General features: G+C 37.4%; 1 protein-coding gene across 3 annotated transcripts in view; it reads left to right on the top strand.

Annotated features, from left to right (window-relative positions):
• The first annotated feature begins 163 nt into the window (after positions 1 to 163).
• Positions 164 to 21378, top strand: part of RNF13 (ring finger protein 13) — a 48596-nt gene continuing 27381 nt past the window's right edge. Inside the window, exons 1-5 of one of the 3 annotated variants that reach the window (XM_082319089.1) lie at positions 164 to 922; positions 7187 to 7314; positions 10303 to 10383; positions 15590 to 15715; positions 20626 to 20713. In XM_082319089.1, coding sequence (XP_082175215.1) covers positions 7201 to 7314; positions 10303 to 10383; positions 15590 to 15715; positions 20626 to 20713 — 409 coding nt within the window. In that variant the 5' untranslated portion in view covers positions 164 to 922; positions 7187 to 7200. The remainder of the gene's footprint in view (positions 923 to 7186; positions 7315 to 10302; positions 10384 to 15589; positions 15716 to 20625; positions 20714 to 21378) is intronic. The other 2 variants (XM_082319090.1, XM_082319088.1) reach the window with 2 other exon arrangements.

Genomic DNA, 21378 nt, shown 5'->3' with positions numbered 1-21378 from the left:
TCGAGTTTCCACACGGGCTCCGCCCTGAGGTGAGGGCAGGGAGGGGGCGGCCCGACGCCGGGGAGGCGCCTGCGGCAGGGCCCGCCTACGGGAACGCTGTCGGCCGTGTCCCCCGCGGGGCTGCCCTGCTGTCCCTCACGCTAACTGTGAGCTCGGAGGCGACGGCAAACCTTGGCCAGGCCGCGTTCCCGCCGCGCTCCGGGCGCTGAGGAGGCCGCGCCGCGCCGGCCGCCAGTACCGGAGAGCCGTGACAGCGAGCGCGCCCCGCCCCGCGTCACGCACCGGCGGCTGAGTGGCAGCCCGGGCGAGCAATGGGCTGCCCCGGGCCGACGCCTCTTGCTGCGCGGCGGGGGGGCGGGACTTCCGCCGTGGCTGCTGAGGGGACGGTACGCGCCATGGAGTCGGCCTAGGCGCGGCCCTCGGCTCCCCACGCCGGGCCCTGTGCCGGGCCCGCAGGTGAGGGCCGCCGGGGCGGGGGACGCGGTCGCCGGGTCCCCTCGGGCCTTTTCCCTGCTGCCGGGCGCCCTGGCTTCGCGGCGGGTTAAGGAGTTACTGGGCCCGTCGCTCCATTGCGCAGCGCTTATTTGCCTCCACCCTCCGAGCGGCGAGGCGGGGCCGCCCGGCCGTGCGGCTCAGGCGGAACCACCCCGCCGCGGTGTGCCCCTTCCCGCAGGCCGCCGCTGCAGTCTGCGGGGGGACCCGCCTCGGCGGGGGGGAGGGAAGGAAAGAAAGGGAAAGAGAAAGGACGGACGGACGGACGGACGCTAAAGCGCTCTCCGAGCATCGCTGTTAGCCTGATGAAAGCTCCGGCGTTTCACAACTCTGCCTGCTGTGTGGTTCCTCTAAGGCTCTCTGTGCGCTGAGGTACCGGTTATACTTGGAAGATAATGAGTAGCATGGAGTCTGGCTGGCTGGCAACCAGGTTGTTAGTGAAAAGATGAAAATAAATTGAGAGGAATAGTTGCAGTGTTTTATCAGCTCTGAACACTCAGCTTTCTTTGTGAGCATTAGTTTTCAGTTCTGTGGATAGATCTTAGATGGAGATTCAGGTCAGTAATGACACGATGACATCAAAATGCAAAAAAACAGAGACATCAGGGCTTTTGGGGGTATGTGTGAAAATTATTGATACTACCTGTGTAACTTCTCTTCATCTTCTGCTTGTGGAATTTTGGAAGGTTCAACCCAATCTACCAAAATATTTAGAATGTTGTTACTGAGTTTGTGGCAGGACAAAGTTTCTGTATGTTCATATGATTTTTGTGATTCATATAGGCATTGTAGTCCTATTTAGCACTAAAGTAGAATTTAAGTTTGTTGGATACAGATGTGTAAGTTAGGTTTTTTTCACCAATGAGAGGGGAAAGAGCTGTTTTCTTGAGAGAGCTGAAGCATGAGCGTAACCATGTGGACAAGGAATTGCTTTGTGTTGTCTTCTGCTGTGAAATACGTTTTGAGTTGATTGAGACACAAACTTCTGAAAACTTGATATTTATATGTACTTTGTGGAGCTTGGTTAGTGGATAATTGCCAAAAGCTCTGAAAATTCTTATCTGTGTCCCAGACCATGTAATTTCTTCATGGTATTTGTCTTAAATGTGCTCCAAAGGCTTGTTCACATTGTCAGGTATGAAACTGGTGGTTTTGACAGGATGCAGGGACTGTATCCAGTAGATGTTTTCCACTCAGGTTGCCTGTTCTGGTGTGGGAGTCAGTGTATTGGTGTTAAAAACACCAAGTATTTCATAACCCCTTATTATTAAGACAAACACTACCGTTAACGTATTAAGAGATAGGCAAGGCATTCTTAGTGTCTGGTACAGCAGGTAGCTGTATCTGTCATGTATTGTCACTTCTTGTATCGAGCTTATTTAGCCATCCTTATCTTAGAGTGAGAAGGGACATTTTGCTCTCCTCTTCCTTTGAAAGTGCAATCAGGAATGTATCTTCTATTGTACATACAACCGTACTACTGCTGCCTTACCTTTGTGGGCAATACCTTGTCTGAGGTGTTCCAAGTTAGCGTATTTATTTTGTGGTTGTCTTGCTGCTTGTAGATATGCTGTGAAACAGCACACCCCACGTTTTCCCCTCCTCAGTTCTGACCTGGTGATCCTGTTCAGTCCTGTGAGAAGGGATGTAGCTCCTCACGCTTAGTTTGTTTTGTGAGTTCTAGGATGCAGAGTGGGAAGAAAAAAAAAAGGCTCTCAAAACACCTGAAGTTACTTAAGGAGAACTTTGTCTATAGACACTGGAAAGTCAGGTGTAAATTGCTGAAGATTAATGCAGAGTCAAGTTTAACTTCTTTTGTGTGGTTTACAGTATAGTCTTTAATTACATACATCTATATTTCTGTGTGCTATAAGCTGCCTCGTTCAATTAAGAGTGTCGTCTACAAATGAGCCATGGAATTTCAGGAACTGTAAGGCTTTTTTGCTTGCATTGGAGGCTGTAGTTTTTGGGCCCAGAAGAATCTGTATGTCTGTAACTGTTTGACAGAGAAGACTGCACTGTACATGCATGTTGTTTGCAAGGACAACTTTAATTCTGGTATTTTCTATCCTTGCTCAATACTATTTTAATGCTTTCTCTGTCTTGTAAGGTATATGCTGAATTTACTGCATTGGTTAAGATACTCTGATAGCTTCAAGTGTATTGTTGCTTCTGTAATAGTAAAAAAAAAATTTTTTTTTTTTTTTTAACAATTGTTCTTTATCCGGTTTCACCGAAATCCTCTTTGTTAGGTAAGGCTGATGAGAGGAACTGGTAAATCTTAATTTAGAAATAAAAATTCATGAATTTCATAATTCATTATAGGTTCCTGTGACTGTAACTTCTGTTCCACTAACCAGTTGAAAGTTTCACAAAGCATCATATGTCTGAATGACCAAGTCAGAATCATGAGAACTGTTTTTGAAAATACCAGCTGTTTCCTCCCATTAGTAATAATGAATTTTAATTATTTTCATGTTAATGTCAGCTTAAAAGAAATCTAACTCTCCAGTTTTGCATTCATTAATGTTGAGGACCTTATATCATGGGACAGTGCTTTCTGCTTAAAAATCCCACAAAGAGTAGGACAGGAAGACAGGAATTCTTAAGTGTTTCTTGATTCTGAAAGATAATGTAGTAGTCTTGGCTGTGATTTCTTGGTTAAGTCAACAAAGATACAATTTTCAGAATGAAATATCTACAGTCAAATAAAAACAAATCCATGTGGAACCATTTAAATAAGAAGCCTCAATTTGGAGGTTTTCAACAATCATACAAACAATTTGGATGACTTAATTGAGTTTAATTTTTTTGTGAAGTACTTTTAATTCCTCCAATAAAAGAAGTTAGAGGAGATCCAGATATTCTGGTAACGATATTATTAAGCACGTACAGTCTACTTTTAAAACTTGTCCCTGAATTATTTTAACTAATATAGCAATATTGGATCCAGTGTATTTGCTGTTGTTTTGTGTTACCAGTATTTTAATTTTACATCACTTCAAGTAATTTCTTACTGCGAGACTAGAAGACTCGCTAGAGAGACTTAGTCATCCATCTGTGGACCAAGCAATTCTTCGAAATTCAGCAATGAAAGTGGTTAGATTTCATGCTGAATGTAGCACTTAATTGTTGCTTGTTTTGTACTCTGAGGTAGGAGGTGTACTGGATCACATGGTTTTTGTCGAATGTGTTGGAATTTTGAATGTTGCATTTTTTAGCTTGATCGCGTTTAGGTGTTTTTTATAAGGGGAATAAGATATTTTGTACTTCTGTGCTCTTAGGAGGTTGCCTGCACATAATCATGTTATAGCTAAGCCTAAGAGGAATCTCAGGTTCCTCTGTAGACAGGTAATCATTGTCTGTCTTAAGACTGGATTATGGCTGTAGCAACAGTACAAGAAGAAATTGTCAGATGTAACTTGTCAGCGGAGAACAGAGGTCCTTATCTTCGGCATTTGGTTGTGTTTTTGCAGTGAGAGGCCTTTAGAAGTGAGAGCTCAGGGGGAGGTTCCTTCTGGCTGCTTCTCATTAACAGTGACTACCCCTCTGTTCTCATGGGGCTATTCCTGATGCCAGAGAGTTTCTGGGAATTAGTGATGATCAGGCTGTACACTCCTCTCTTACTGTATCCCAAGTTAGTAAGTGGAAGGCTGAGTTAGGATAATTCTCCGTTACTATTCCTTGCTCTAAATAGATTTTTTTGTTGTTAAGACAGTCCTCTTCAAATAGAATCAAAAAGGTATTTCTTTAAGCGCTAAAATGTATTACCTCACTCAATTAGTAGTTTTGTTTGGAATAACCTTTCTGTGTGAGAGAGTTCTCTGTCATTCTTTTTTTAAGACTGTGTCCAGCAGATGAAGAGTCTGTTATCCAGGTGGATCATCATGCAGAATCCCACCGAGTCTTTCCCCTCTAAGCTTGCGTGCCCGTAGCTGTCCCACCAAACTTGGGTAGTACAGTCAGATTGTAAGAGTGTGACACACAGAAACGAACGATAGTTGTTGTTTCTCAAGTTCTGCAGATGGAAGTGCTGCTATTAAATTATCTAGGTTATTACATAGTTAAAATGTGTTCTTTTAAAATGCAAATTTAGAAAACATCTCCCATGTCAATATGCTTACAAAGGCTTACAATATGCTCATATAGATTAAGTGTATTTCAGTGACTCATACAGAGTATTGATGCAGAACATGTTACACTAGCACTTTGTTGAAATTGTACATTGATGTTGAGTTCTGTTTCAGTAAAATAAAGTTGATAGAATATGACATCTGGGGAAAAGAACATGAAAGGGTAAAGTCAGTAAAGAGGTAGAGAAAACAAAAGCTGGTTTAATTGGGATGGGGCAGGGAGAGAGGCATGGCAGTAACCCATCCTGTGTTTTGGGAACATCATACAGGACAGAAGCCTCTACATGTAGCTCTTGAGAGAGGGGGAGAAGATAGATGGGCATCTGGCCAGGATTCTTATCCAGCTTCACGTCTTTTCTCTCTGGAAGTCTTTATCCCTTTGTCAGCTAACTTTTCCTCCAGTTCATATTGCATTTCTCAACAGCACAAATTAAGGCTAAATATCAACCCCCCACATTACTGCAAGCTGTGGGAAATATATATACAGGAATTTAAACCCCTTTAAAAACATTAGGAAACTTCGAAGTGGGGTGGGGGGAAGTATTAAAAGGTGCAGTGGAAATTCAAGGACTCAGAAATGAGGAAATGCTACTTTTATGGCTCCTTGTGCAACTTCAGTTTTTTCATTTGCCCTTTCGTGTAGAAATGGCTATATAGTTTAATAATCTTTTCCCCTACAGAGCCTTGCTTCATTCAGTACGTGAGTGACGTGCACTAAAAGACATAAGTCAGTTATGTGGAGGACTGAAACTTCTTCCTCTCCCTTGCCCAACCCAAGTTTTTGGATGCTTGATTTAGCAATTTGGCTAGTAAAATTTGTGCCTTCATATGAGTGTGTGCTATGTAATTGCCTCGTTCGTAGTAGAAGCTGAAAGACCCGCATTGGATTAAATGCCCATGGGCACATGGTATTGAGCATTTAAGACTGAAGCTTTGCAGAGACACCATTTCTTACTACATTAAACATGATATTTAGTAAATGTTGCAGATTTGTGCTATGTTGTCTGTATGTTTGTGGGTCATGAGAGCATAAATTTGAGGGCCCTGTAATAAGTGTGGAGGAAGCTGGTCTTTCACAGACATTCAATAAATTCCGTGATCCTAAGAAACAGCCTTTATCAGTCATGGAAATGACATTTCAACCTGAATCACGTTTCTTGTCTAAATTGGGACTCTCAGTGGTGCCAGAAAAATAATTGCTTGGAAGAACCAAGGGAAAAGTAATCTGTAACCCATTTCAAAGAATACTGAGTTTCTAAGCTGAGCAGTACTGTGGTTTATTATCTTAAGTGTTAGCTTTCATCTTTGCTGGAAAAAATTGGAATGTTCAAAATTTAAACATGATATTTTTAACATTTGCATTCTATTTGATGGGCCAAATTTTGTGGTTTCAAGATATGTATGATTGTAAAATTGGCCAATTTTTGATATGACAGATTACGGAATGAAATCTGTTACTGTTGCAGTTAATGCATGTGTTCAATTTGAGAGGGAGTTCAGAGTTCTGTTCATGCGAATTTTTGGGGGGGGCTTTTTTTGTTATTTTTTGTTGTTGTTGAGGGTTTGCTGTTTGTTGGGTTTTTTTGAGGGTAACATGATGCTCTCAATGACTTCACTAAGGGTGCAGGTATCATTGCTCATACAAGCAAGGCATTCAGGCTTTTAATTTGTGTTTTTAATACATTTTTTAAAAATCTCTTTGTGTGGCAAAGGAAAAATATAAAAAAGTTTGTTTTGCTTCCTCCTAACACCTCTCCTCACTTTTTTTTGTTTTGATTAATGATATATCAGTAGTTTTAAAGAACAGTTTCTCTTAGAAAACATGCCCCTTTATTTCCAGACGCAAGCTGTTGCTTTTTGCTGCTGGTTTTGATGAAAATGTATTAACAAAGCAGAATTAACTTCCCTTTAATGTTATGAGCTTGTGAAATGCATACAAGAATACTTTACAGAGTACTTGGGTTCTTTTCTTATATGTCTCAAAAACGCACACACTTTATAGGAGACTAAATCTGCTGTCCAGACCATGAGTCACATATGAGCATTTGTGAATTTCACTGCAGTTGATAAAACTAGTTTGTATTTGTTACCTGTTGGAATCACACTGGTTTTGCAAGTGTATATTTAGAATAAATGCTTTTAGTAGAATTACTCCAGGTACATGAGGAATTTCGTTGATTTGCATTTATGCTAGAAGAAGGGAAGATTAAAATTAAGAACATCTAAGGACGATTAATATCATGTGAATGTTCATTCCTGTATACCACTTGTGTTTCTATGTGTTGCCTAAAGCTTTTTGAAGTGCTGCTATTACAATTTTTGTTTTATGCATGCATTCCCATAGAGGTTACATGCTCTTAGCAAAAGGGACTTCTATCTCTAAAATAATTGTATAAATTAAAGATTACTTGTTTCTTAAAAGTAAATAACGTTTTGCATACTTCTTCAGAAGAAAAGTTTTAACTGGCCAATAGAGCCCAGTAAAACGACAGAGGGACGTATTTGCTATATGCCTTGACTCTGTGTTTTGTGTTTTTTTTTTTTTTTTTTTTTTATTGCAGGTACTAAATAAAATATGCTGTTGTCAATAGGAATGCTGATGTTGTCTGCCACTCAGATATACACTATTTTGACTGTTCAGTTATTTGCTTTCCTGAATCTTTTACCCGTGGAGGCAGATATTTTAGCAGTAAGTATAAGCATATTTTTCTACATAGATGAAATATCTGTAAAATTGAATCTTCTTTTAAAGTATTCTATTAATGAATCAGTTAGTACAATAAATGTTATAGCAGGTTACTTGGAATGGAATTGCCTGTAACAGTTTAGTTGAATAAAAAAATAAATTGTACATTTTCAAATGACCTTAGAGATGATGCATGCTCAGATACCATGACAGTGAAAGCACGTAATTCCCTTAGTCATTTAAAAAGTTCCAATCTGACCAGATATCCTATAGCATGTTTTAACCCTGTTAAAAGAATTTCATGATTATTTGTTTTAGACAACAATTCCAGTTTTGGTGATGGATGCCATTTTGTAGGGTAACTGTATATAAATACATAAAGTAAAATAATATTCTGTGGCTAGTATAATTTGTGTGTGCTAGAGGCCTTGTCAGTAAAGTTTTTCTATGTGTTACACCTAGATATATTTTTTTAAATATCCGATAATCTCTGCTGTCATTAAGAATAATATTTTTGGGTGTGTGGAATTTTAAGTGATCAGGCTAGTAAATAGTATAATGAACATAGGGTCAGTGGTAAAGAGTGTTGCTGGGCTATTTATTACCAGCTTTATATATAATGTAGTTTTATGGAGGAAGTTATATGTGTCTTTGTAGGATAGAGCTTAAGCCACTGAAATAATTAAACCTAAGTACTGTAGTCTCTATATTCTCTGCTAGTTACAGTCATATCCAGGAGAGTTGTTAATATCATATCAATTAATTTAGGAGAACAGAGTGAAAAACCCTTGAAGCTAAATGTTAACATAAAAATCCTTAAAAGTTTGTGGTAATGTGGTGGATGAATACTGAATTATGTTATTTGGATCTTTGGGTTGTTACTAAACTTTTTTTTTTTTAGATAAAAATTTTTAAGAAAAAATTAATGCAGATGGGTAACTGCTTTATTATGGAACTGACATCACCATTCTATTGTGAAATTTTAAACTGCCTTTCTACTGCAAACCTGATATCCCCTCCCCCCTTCCCTCTTTCACTAAGCCCGTGCTTCCTCTTTTCGTAAAAAAAGCTAATTTTCATTCTTGCTACTTCCTCCCTTAGAAAAGATGTTTAAGCAAAACAAATCAAAAAACGCGACCAACCTCAAAAAAAAAAAAAAAAAAAAAAAAAAAAAGGAAAAAAGGCATTTTGGAAGTTTAATTTCTTCTATTTAAGCCTCCATGTCCAGAAAATGAAGTGTCTTTTATTCTTGGATATTTGGAAGTTACAGATCTATTCTGAGAATATCTCTGAAGTAGGAAATTAAGAGATGAACTAGACACTTATTAAAACTTTGCTGCGAAAAGGAGCCAGTGGAATACTTAAGAGATACTCAGAAGAAGAGGGAATGTTTGCATACTGTGTCACATGGAATTTAAGGCATACAGATATCTTATAAACATGAGAGATTTCATGGTTGAGTGATTGCCTGTTTGGGGAGCAAAGCTCCAGCCGAAGTTTCGGGTTTGCCAAGGAAAGAAATTCTTCTTTTCCCTACTGATTTAGGTGTACTTTGTGCTTCTGTATTCTCACTTAGTTGCAGCCTCAGATGAAGGATTATGTTTGTATAAAGTACTGTTATGTGTATATGAAGCATGATTGGTTATTTTTTAATAAGGAATACAAATAAATAGGTTTGTGTCTGACTCCTGGCTTAAGTTGGGGCTTGCTAAGTTATTCAGGGGAAAACTTACAGTAGCACAAGCTCAGGAAGGACATTTTGAAGAAGGCACGTGAGTGAACAGTGAGGATGGAGGAAGACAGTGTACTGGCGCAGAGCTGTGCTATGTGATGGTAGGATGGAAGATCGGGAGGAGAGGTGGTATGGAGCAGATTGATTACGCAGAACAAAAACGTTTCCTTGGAATTTAGCTCCATTCCTACCTCTTTCTCCTCAATTTTATTAAAGTCTGTGGGAAGGGAGCTCCTTTAAAATGTTGTTCCTTTGAAAGAGTTAAGATAAATCATGGTAGTGTTTTTCTTTGAACTATAGTGTGAGTTGCCCTGTCTAAGTCTGTCTATTAGGAAATGTCCCTCTGGAATAAACATGATCCTTACTTGACTGTTCTGTATGACAGTTGGATGATACAGTGAATAGACAAATATTTCTGAGTCACTAAACTATTTAATAAAACTTACCAACTGATGTGCATTCAAGTCAGTTACTGTATAATTCACAAGTTTTGCAGGAAACTAACCTTTTTTTACTTTTAATGAAAAAAAAAAAGTAGCATACATACAATTTGCACTTCTTATTGTATGTATTCTGTATTGGTTAGGCATATAATAGAGCCACAAAAGATGAACAAGGAAAGGGGAAACAAACCTTCTACAGATTTAAGGTCTTTTCAATATTCCTCTGTTTTGAAATGGAAGCTCATAGTTAGCATAAAACAAAACTGTAGAGATAGTTTTCAGCTAGTAACCTGAATAGATAGGGAATTGAGAAGGGATAACATATGGAAGCTTTTCTTTGCCTACAATAATCCACCTGTTAAAAGCTGTTCTTCCCTGTACACAAGTGAATTCAAAGCAAAAAAAAAAAATAAAGAAAACCACACACCACCACCACCATCCAAAAAAACCCTGCCACACCCAAAAACCCCAGCTCTTCAGATTTTTGCTTTTTTGGGTTGTTCCTCTTCTGCAAATCTGATGGTATTTGACTTGTAGACAGTAGAAAGAAAGATTTAACATACAGATAATTTAAGAAAAGATCTATTACTTTCTTGTTTTGACAACTAGATAAGAAAAGAATGATGTTGCCATGTGAGTAGAAGACAAGTGGAAGAAGCAATTTTGTGATTTCATTCACGTGGTCACAAGAGGTCCTATGTCTGAAAAATATTTTAATCCAATAAAATACACAGTGTTGCTTATTTCTATTTACACTTGTTATCTATTTCTCTCTTGTTGCAAACCTAAATTTTCTCTAAAATTTATTTCTCTTAGTATAACCTTGAAAATGGAACCCAGACGTTTGATGATCTGCCTGCTAGATTTGGCTACAGACTGCCAGCAGAAGGCTTGAAGGTAAAAACAAAAAAAATCCTGAAATAATATATATAGAGAGAGGACTGTATCTGCTGAACAATTCTTCTGTAAGCTAAAAAAAAGATAGAAGTTAAATGAATATAGTACTGAGGAAAAATAAATGCAGAACTGATTAATCTGCTGCTCAAGCGAAATAAATGTGCAAAGGGTCTGATACGAACTGTTGCCTGTGAATAGGAGATTCTCCTCCTAAGAAGAGAATTTTGGTAATGTGACCTTTTGTATGTGAAAGAGAATTTGCTGAACATTTTTAATAAATTAAAAATAGGTGAATGATGGGACTGTAAGAAAGCAAGTTTGGTAGACCATTGTTTTCTCCGAAGCTGATGGCACTGCTGCTACCTGATGTCATTTACCTTGCACTGGTATCGGTGGATGCCAGATGGAATTTTGTCTTGCTTTATTTTTAAAAAAAAAATATTTGGAGGATTTATGGTCTCTGCAGGGTCATATATTGGTGAGCTCTTTCACACTGTAAAGTGTGGAAAGGTAAGAGGGATTATCTTCTTTGCATGTGGCCCACATTAAGAGTGCTGTGTAAAGGAATTGTAGTTCCTTTTCTTGGGAAAGTACAAGAACTGTTGTCAGTTTACTTCCTTCCTTGCATTTCTTAAGCAACTGAATGGAGAAGCTCAGGGGCTGCAGGTCTGCCATAATCCCCCTGTGCTGTGCCCCAAAGCTGGTGGCGCTGTAGCCGGTGATTGATCATGCACCCTCTCCTTGTACAGTTGCCTTTCAATTGCCCTCCGCACCCTGTAGCAGATGAGAAGTTCCCCATTCTCTGAGTGCTTCTTTCAGGCATGTGTTGCACTAATGCTATTTTATTTTACTCTGTATCCTTAAGTGGGGACAATGCAGATAGCACATACACGTTTTTTTTGTTAGTTATCTGTTATAGTGTCTTATACTCCAAATAAAATCCCATTGCGATAGGAATGCTGTGACGTGACTTGAAAACTGGTCATAGGATTATTGACAGAAGGCACTAGTGAGGGATAATATATGGAATTAGCAGAAAAAGTACATGTGACTTTTCTAAAATTTTTTTAGTGTTGTTAATCCAGTTTTCTTTGATATATAAGAACTAAAAAGCAGGTAAATATTATACCATATTAAATTGTAAAATGCACCTAGTATTAGAGAAGACAGAAGTAAGGTGTAAGGATTTGCAAAAAAATGGAAAAAAATTTGGAAAAAAATGTCAAAGATGGCTATAACCATAGGAATACATATAGGATTTTATCATTATTTTCCACTAGATTAGAAATTCTGAAGACCTGATGTCTTCTGAAATACAGCAGCAAGCATGTTTTGTACAGTGGGATAATTCCTTTTCCGTGTGTCTAGTGTGGTTAATACACTTGCAATGTAGTAAGATGTGTAGGTGGACTGAATAAAATTAATAGAAGGGAAATTATGTTCAGAGTGAAATGGGAAAGGACTATGAAGAAGGTTAAATAAATGTAGCTTCCATAGGCAACGATAAGAAGGCATGTTCTACTTTTTCTGACTTCTGCTTAGGTAGTAGCTGTTCATACATTCTGGTTGCAGGAGTCAGTAACTGGTGTAAAGACAAACTCTCTTTTATCTGCATAAAATAAGACAGAGAAGATAGAAAATAAATTATTTAAAAACTTATTATATATGGTGGTGTTAATGCTGTAAACTGGTGTCATAGTCCTGCTGCTTAGAGAAGTATTTAAAAGGTGGATGAATATCCAGTTCAGTTAGAGTCTTCGCATCCTCTGAGGCAAGCTTATTGCTGAGATTATGTATCTGAAGCTTGTTGTCAAATGCTGGTGTGCTGTGGTGAATTCAAGAGCAATGGGCATGCTGCATTGTTCCTCTTTGCCTGACGTAAGATGCCTGTGCAGTGACGCATAGTGTTTACTTTATCTAGGATCACATTCTTGCAGTCAGTGTCAGTAAGTTTGTTCATTTCAGATAAAATTTATTTTCTGTTCCTCTTCTGTACTTGAAAAGCTCATCTACAATAAAGACAATTTAGTTTAGCCATCCAAACAGTTTACTACTTGTGTGAAGTTTAGGTTTCATTACTTTTTTTTTATTGTGGAAGTGGCTACATGGAGTCAGTCTTGTGGCAGTAACTTGTTTTTCTGGCTGTCACTTTGAACAGTGTATAAGTAAGTATTTATGACTGAGATAGATAGGTTTTTATTTTGTATAAGAATTCTAAGCTGTAAACATATTTAGGCAGACCACCTTCCAAGTTCTGGTGAAGGGGAATTGCTATCATTTACACACCTATGGAGGTCGTGAATAGCACATGAGGGCAGAGAGCTGCTTTCCTATTCATTCTGTCTGTAGCCTGTATGGCCCCAAAATCTGGCTCTGCAGCATCGTTGATGTTGCAATGCTTGTGACTAAACAATATGCAAAAAACGAAGCTGATGTGAAGGTACGAGGTTGTTGGATCACTCTTTGATTCCATGGTGTCCTTTTAATCCCAAAGGGGAATAAATTGCTGTCAGAATACCTGTAAGTCAAAGAATTCCTCTGCAAATGAAACCTCAAGAAGACTTTGTTTTCATGCCCAGTGGGTTTTATCATGGGGAGGAGTGGTGTTACAGCTGTATAGTTGTTTACTGACTATATTGAGAAACAGGGCAATTAAGTGATTTGCCCAAGTAGTGAGCCAATTTAATACATCAAAAATAGATATAAGAAGCTTTGATTCAAACCTTTTTAACTGTTAGACAGCTCTGTCTTAACCAAGGTAGATGTTATCAGCTATATAGAAATAATAATGAGTTTTCTGAATATAATACTAAAACTTTTTTCTTTGTTTGCATTAAGATTTTAATTATTTTAAAGAATGCTATGATATTGGTTGAAATAGGATGAAAGTGGTATACTTTTTCAATGCTTATGATTAAGATTTATTAATATGCAACTTGTAAGACACAACCTGTCAGATTCTATAATAACTGGTGCCAAAGCATAAGTGTCGGTGCTTGGGGGACGACGACTTGTGTGCTGTAGTCATAGTGGTCAGTCATTTGTGCCTGTGTCCTTAGAAGAACAGCTCCTCAATTAAAGGTATTTAAGAACGTATGGTAGCATTAAGAAAAATCCAGTCTAGTCATAGTTAGCTTTTGGTTTCTATGTATGCATTTCTTGAACTGTAACATGATGTTGCATGATTTCTGTAAAACTTCTCTGTGGAATGCTGTTGGTTCCAGACATACCACTCTAGTTAAAAAAGAGTAAATGCTTTGTGTGAAACTACATAATATAAGTAGCATTTGCTATATGAATCCGGGGAACCTTAGGGACCTAAATTTGGCTGTGAGCAAATTAGTGTCGGATTTTCAGGGGATATTGCTTTTAATTGTTATAGACTGTGTAATGTTGTGCCTGTCACCACAAACTTGGCAAAGAACAGATTGCTGGTGCAGCTTCTCTGCCAGAAGGGAGATTATCATTACAAAAATCTATTCCTTAAGACAAAATTGCTTCTCTCTGTTGTAGGTTAAATTTTGTGAATAATATATATTTATGGATAAAATGTAAGGTTATATATCAAAAGTACATTTAAACTGACAGTTTATGTATGTAAACTGTATATATATATAAAAACTTACATATGTTTTATATTTAAACTGACAGTTCATATGTACGCTTATATATAATTTTATATATTATATAATATTATAGGTAGTTATTATTTCTACACAGGTGATGAGATCTCTCTCTATATCTAAAGCTGTCAGTGAAAACTAAGAGTTTAAAGCTTTAAGGATATATCTAGAACTCTAGCAGTAATTTCTTGAGCCCACAGCAGTGCAGCGTTTCATGATCTTTATTTGCATGAAACAAATTACTTGTATTCTTATTTTCTGGCAATTCACCACTCTTTATCTGTATGATAATTTGCTCTAGCTTTAGAACTGATTTAAACAAGTGTGAATCTTGTAGGAATATTCTTACATCAAATGATACTCCATTGCATGAGCATCCAAAAGCCTCTATTACACTGCGACCTTATTGCACGAACACCTTACAAAGAAAGTATTTTTTCTGAAGATTCAACATGTGTATTTCAAATGAAGGGTAGACAAAACCTCCTCTAGGTGTACAGTCTGGATTTTTCTGTATCTTAGTAATCAAAATCTGTTGTGAAGAGACTGACAGAAGGGAATCTAATTAATATCAATCTAATTATTAATTAACTAATTAATATTAATCTAATTAATAAAGCTGCTCCTTTTCAGGTGATCTAGAGATTTGACAAGGGAAGCAGGCATATTCTAGCGAAGGAAAAAGGGAAGGTGTGCTCTCTTTAGAGCTAGAAAAAATAGCATTATGTGGTATGCATGATATTCTTTTTGTATTTGTCTTGTGTAAATTTCTGCATCAACAGTGTTTACAGAGTATTTACAGTAGTAGGGAAGAAAGTTCAAGGGAGTAGTCAACCCTGAAGTCACAACATCATGGAGAGGCACTAGTATCAGTGCATTCAGTATTCAGGTGAGCAGGTTCCTTCTGAGAGAAGCTGTAGAATTTTTCAGTCGATGTTAAAGCGTGAGGTTAGGAGAGTTTCCACTCCAGACATTTTCAATGGTGGAGTACTAACTCAGTTACCTAAAAACAGATTTCTTCAAGACTGATATGGCCAGAATTTCCTACTTCTGTGTGCATCTTTCAACTGTAGCAGATTTGATGATGCATAGTCTCTGCTTGCCGTAGTAAACCAGCTATTTTGTATGCTAGTTCAGTGTTGATTTCACACACCTAACTTTCTTCAGCTTCCCCTTTTAATTGCCAAGTACTAAGTTTGTGTTAGTGCTTCTTAGGCTATTTATACTTCAGTTTTCTTGATTAGTCTCATCTCAGGATAATAGTTCCACAATATTAATGTAGTATATGCAGTTGTCTTTATGCTGAATTATACTGCAAAGTCTGAGTTATGAAATGCAGATGATGTAATTGGAAAACCTATTTTCTTTCTGTTTCTAATTCTTTACAAACAAAAAGATTCTGATGAATCAAAATAAATAGTCAGGGATGTAGCAGAAATCTTGCTATGGCATGGGACTGAGCTGATAATAAGAATTTGTTTAGCTATTGTATGAAAATGTAGTTTTCTTTCTTATACTTGTATGCCAACCCTTCTGTTAAGACAAAGAGAAATGACGATCCTCTTATTGTTCCTGTTTTCTAGGGTTTCTTAATAAATTCGAAACCAGAGAATGCATGTGAGCCTATAGCCCCACCTCCACTGAAAGACAACTCGTCCAGTGCTTTTATTGTGTTAATTCGAAGGCTTGAGTGCAACTTTGATATCAAGGTAAGATTTATTTTTTTTATTTTTTTTCCCTTCTCTGTTTCAAGGTCTTAAACAATTTACTGGTGCTTCAGAAAAATATCTATAGGTAACAACAGGATAGATACTGATGTGAAGGGAAGGGAGAATTTTATTGTCTACAGGCAGATTAAGCAGTATTGTAATATGATTTAGTTTAAGATTACCTGTTTGTGAGCCAGCTTATGTGGCAAATAAGGATGACGGATGCTGCGGTTTTATAGTAGAAAGCATTCAGTAGCAATATCAGCTTTTCTTGCCAGTTAGACTCTTTGCTACCAGGGATCACAGGGGAGATCAGGAAATGGAGATAACATAAATGCACCCAAAATCTGCAAGCCACTTTCCTGATTTTTGTTCTTTTAATAGCTGGATCATCTTCTCGTGGCTCACAGTGAGACCCCATGAACAATGGTAGTGTCACAGTTGGTTGATGGGGAGAAGAGACAGTGCACTGCTGTGTAGAAACAGGCACGAGGAACAGGATGGGTATTTTTTTTAAATGGGTACAGCAGCTAGATGTTATATTATGAAGTATTTATATTATAAAAATTTTGACCTGCAGCTGAAGTGGAGTATTCTCTGTGTTATTTTAAAAATACAAAATTAGAATTATTTGTGTTTGGCTAGAATATACAGTTTTCTTGAAAATAACCCTTGGTATATGGGGCAGCAAAGGATGTCTTAAGGAAAACAGGACTCTTCAATTTGTTGTTGACTTTCCTGAACTAAAAGGAGATCCAACCATATTTGCTCCTATGTGGTATGTTCAGTTATGTGGTATTGCGGTTAAACATTTAAATTCTACCCAGATTGTAGATTCCAGCTGTAGAGGCAGCCTCACTGCTCATGTAATCTACCTTCACATCAAACTCAGGAATGTCGTATAATTTGTACTGTGAATCCTGTCACTGTGTGTGTATATGGCTTAGTGCGAAAAGGAAGGGCAAATGACTACTTGTCTTTTTCACGTCCTCTTTGCCTGTCTAATTGCTGCCCCTAAAGTGATGGGACAGTATTACTGCTGAAGACACTGTTAAAGGAACAGGTCAGAATTTTTCTAGTGGAATACATTTTTAATCAGAAATATAGCAAATGCTGGTTTGCTGAAAACAACTTGTTTTGTTGGAGAAGTTGGCATTATGACTAAGCCTTCAGCTTTTTTACTGTGGTGTTAAACCAGAAAAATCACATCTGTGTTGCTTGTCACAGAATTCTGAGGTTCTGAGAAGCTTTGGAAAGCTGCTCAGCTAAAGGCAAGAGTCAAGCAGGAGGAAGATGTGCAGAATAGCTTTTCAACTTAGTAAATGTGAGCTCTTGTGAAAAAAATTTTAAAATTTTACACATCTTGATTTGCCACACACAGTCAATGAGTGTTGCTTGCAGAAAATGGAAGACTTGTACATTACTGTTACCATGGAGGGATTTCTGTGGTCAGTTCTTTAAGGATTAAGTCGCATTAGCTCTGTATGTAAGCTTTTTTGGTTATGTTTTATATTTTATGTACCATCCATAAAAAAGTAGATTCCCACACTTTTCTTTATTAGACAAAGAGCAAGGTAGAAAGTGGATCAGAAGTTCCAAGGTGAGCATGGATATCTGCGTACTCACTGGCCAGTGAACTTGCTTTTATATGATGTTGTTAATGCTATTGCAATGCTGCATTATATAATTTCATACATGCTACAGCATTTTGCCCTGAAGTTTCTGCCAGGCAGTGGCACGTGCGCTGAGATGTGAGTTACACTGCATATCAGCTACTTGACTGACAGGATGCAGATTTTAACAAAAAATGGAGTTTATTTGAAAGTCCCATCTCTGCTTCTATTTTACATTGAAAACTATAAAAACAGGTGCATAGCTGTTTCTTCATTTTTATTGTCTATGAATCTTTACGAGGCCAGAAACCGTCTCCTTTTCCTTTCCGTCTCTCTCTTAGCATCTAGTCATTTCTTACAGGAAAAATTTTGTCACAGGAGGAGAAGGGTAAAGGCTGGAAGCAAGTGGAAGCAGTTCAGAGCCCTTTGGAATGTGTCTTCTCACTTGTTATAACTGATTTTTACTGCTGTTTGTGTTGGTGACCAGTGTGGGAAGGGACTCGTCAGGAGAGGGTGGTGCTGTGCTTTCAACTCCTGCATAATTACAAAACTTCTTTCTCAAGCCTGCATTTAGGGTCTGGTCATCAGTGACTCTGAAATATGTTGTTAACATCATGTAGGAAGCATCACATTTTCTGCCTGCATAAAAGGTTTGTTTGGCAAAATAAGCATCATGTAAAATTGTGCTACGTATGAAAAAACTTATTAGAATGGCCTGGGTTTATATGTAATTTAAGTAAATGATACCTTGCTATATTAAAACTGCCTCTTCAGGCACAAAAGCCAGCAAATACATCACTAAACATTGCATCATTTTATGTATGCACGATGGATATCTTCTGTAGTGGCCAAGCTCCCAACTATGCATTTATGTTTACATCTAAAACTGTGGGGTGTTGTTTTTTTTTTTTTTTAATATTGGGATTTTTCAAGGTGTCTCCATTTTCCAATAACATTGTTCTGCTGTTAGGAATATGGGGAGAGAATCTGAATTGATGGCACTCTGAGGCATGTGACTGTTGAGTAAAGAGTTGATTGTCATTTTCTTGCAGTGGGAAATCGCTTCCTGAAGCTGTACCGTCCTGCTTAGATATATCTTAAAAGTGGGTTAATGCTTCAGTTTTGGTGCACAATTAATATTTTTGTCTTTGGGGCCCTGGGTAGTGAGGGTGAAGTTGCAACTTCACAATAGAATTGAACCCGCAATTGCTATTGCTTTTCGCAGCTAGAGGGTGGTGTTAAGCCTGTGCTCGTCCGTGGTGGCTTGCGCAGAAGGTGCCTGGCTGTGATTGTGTTAATGCCGCTCTTTACGCGACTAACCCTGTGTCAACTACATATCTTGTAGGCATATTTATGTGTGGTTTTACACAAACACCATCATTTTATAATCGAATAATTAAACAAAGGACCTGTGTTACAAGTAAGTGGCCAAAGTGTGTAGAGAACTAAAACATCTCCTGAAGTAATATAAATTATTTACAGCCTGTCCTGAAGGATGTATTTCAATATGTAATGGACAGTTAATAAACACCTATTCAGGACATGATGTTAAAGAAATAAAACAAGGAAACAAAAAACCCTGATGCTAATAGAAACTGTCACTAATTACCATAGCACATTTATGGGGATATGAAGATTAAGAACCTGTGATAACCAGGGAGCTTTAAAGCTCCGATCACTCAAGGAACTTTTGTATTCCTTTCTTCAGTTTCAACACCTGGTGATTTGTGGTGACTCCATTACTGCCATTCTGTGTCACAAGCTCAGATATGTAGATAGATGTTCAATGCTTTTAATCCTTTCCTTGTCTTACTTTTGACTGTTTTGTTTAAAATTCTCATGCCTTTTTTCTTTTTTGCCTATTTTTGCTGTTGTGCAGCATGCAAGAAGGCTCCGTATTTCAAGCTTGACCTAGAGAACGGTTTTTTTGGGGTTTGTTTTTTTGTTGTGTTTTTGTTTTGTTTTGTTTTGTTTAGAATAATCAGTGGAAGTTTTCCAGGTTTACAACTCGTGTTCCTTATTATCATTTGTCTCTTGAGAAGAGAAATTGGGAGTGTGTGTATTTGTGTATATATATATGTGTGTGTGTGTGTATGTATGTGTATATATACATATATTTTCCCCTCTCCTAACTTTGAGGGTAGAGATCTTGAAAAAGAGCACCAGAATTTTCCCCTGGGTTTTTCAGATCTGGTGATGATAGTCTGCTTTACAAGAGAGGTGGTGATGATTTCTTGGTGAATTAGTGCAGGACAGGGTTCCATAAGATTTGTTTGTATGTATATTTGTTTGTAAGCGTGGTGCTGTAGTTGTATTTGTTGACTGATTAATAAAGCTGTTGTGATGCCATAATCTGAATGCTGCAACTGTTTTCCAATTTCAAAGGTATTCAAAGCTGTGATCATTTGTTCAGTTGTACTTAATGGTTGTTTGTTTGCCTGTTACATAAATATGTATTTGCATTACAGTCTCCTTAAATACATGCATCTAAGTGGAAATAAAAGCTATCACCGTGTCCCATACCAGCTCAATTCAGAGCAAGTCTATCCAGCTATAGGCAAGCTTATTATGTAGTTTTAAACAGGAGTTGAATACAGGATGAAACCCAAATGTTCCTCAAGATTCTCTAGTGCTTTTTGCATCGTATGATGAGTTTTTATACTGTCGTGGATGCATTAGAAGCAATATCTAAGATGAATAGTTGTAACAGTTATGTTTACATTAGTGATAGTCACTGCAGCAAATGCCTTTTACGTGGACCTTAGACTTTGCTTATATTGAGAAAAAAGCCGGCATATATCAGAAGCGTAACTGGTACACAATATTTGTAGTTTTGTAGCCATATTAATAATTTTGTACTTTTCCATGAGAGAGCTTCTGATACCTGGGCTGTCAAGTAAGATATTTCCACATCTCTAAAGGCACAGAAGAGCTACTGCTCATGTGACTTCATGAGCTATCTAGTTTACTAGAGTAAGTTAGTGCCTTTATTTTCAATTATGATTAAATATTATTTTTATCTACCCATAGGAAGTTTTTAATCGTGGTTTTAATTTACGTAAAAACTGTCTGCAGACAATATTAAATCATTTTAATGGAAACATAACATAATTATAACATGAGTGTAAAAATAATTATATGATTTTATTTCGAAAGGTGACACTTGTTTTATAAGTGCAAATGATGTTGTGCTAGTATTTATAACTTCCTGAAAGTGTACGTTGTCTTAAAGAGGACAGCAGGTTACTGTATTTTGAAGCAGTAGTCTTTCTAATAAGTATTTTGTATGGCTTACAGGTTTTAAATGCACAGAGAGCTGGATACAAGGCAGCTATAGTTCACAATGTTGATTCTGATGACCTCATAAGCATGGGATCCAACGACAGTAAGTACAGGTATCACTTCTTCTCTCCTGTTTGAAAATCATTTCACCCACTAGAGTGTACAGTATTAAAATCCCTATAAAGTATTATGATGAAAGCTCACTTAAAAAAAAAAACCCAAAACCCAAAAACCCACAAAACAATAACAACAAAAAAAAGGCAAAACCACCACGACCAACAAAAAACCCCAGAAAAAACCCACTCCAACGAGAAATCCTTCTGCTTTTAACATTTTTAAATGGGAAATGCTTGTATAAAAACATGTATGTATACTTGTGTATTATTTGTGGTATTAAGTTTCTACATTCTCTGAGTGTTTCTTTTGTTTTTCCTGTAAATTTTAGTTCAACTGTTCTGGGTTAAATAGTTAAATTTATGAGAGAGATTTATATGACTGATATGGAAAATAGCTGATGTGTTGTTAATTAAGTAGAAATAAAGGAAAAGTAAAAAACTACTCTTTTGGAAGGAAATCAAACTTTAAAATATGACTTTTTAGTATTTGTTAGTGGTTCCATTTTGTTGTTGCACTGTTGTGTACATTTTTCTGTTCCTTTGGACAAATGAATTCTCTTTTTGTATGAATACATATTACATGTACATATTTTCAGTTTTTCAGTTGGAAAAAGAATGTTTAGAGACCAGTGCGCCATTTTCTGATTGATTC

Source organism: Platalea leucorodia (genome assembly GCF_965183815.1).
Source record: "Platalea leucorodia genome assembly, chromosome: 8".
Classification (NCBI taxonomy): Eukaryota; Metazoa; Chordata; class Aves; order Pelecaniformes; family Threskiornithidae; genus Platalea; species Platalea leucorodia.
Note: the sequence above shows the minus strand (reverse complement) of the source record. Positions and strands in the feature narration are given on the sequence as shown.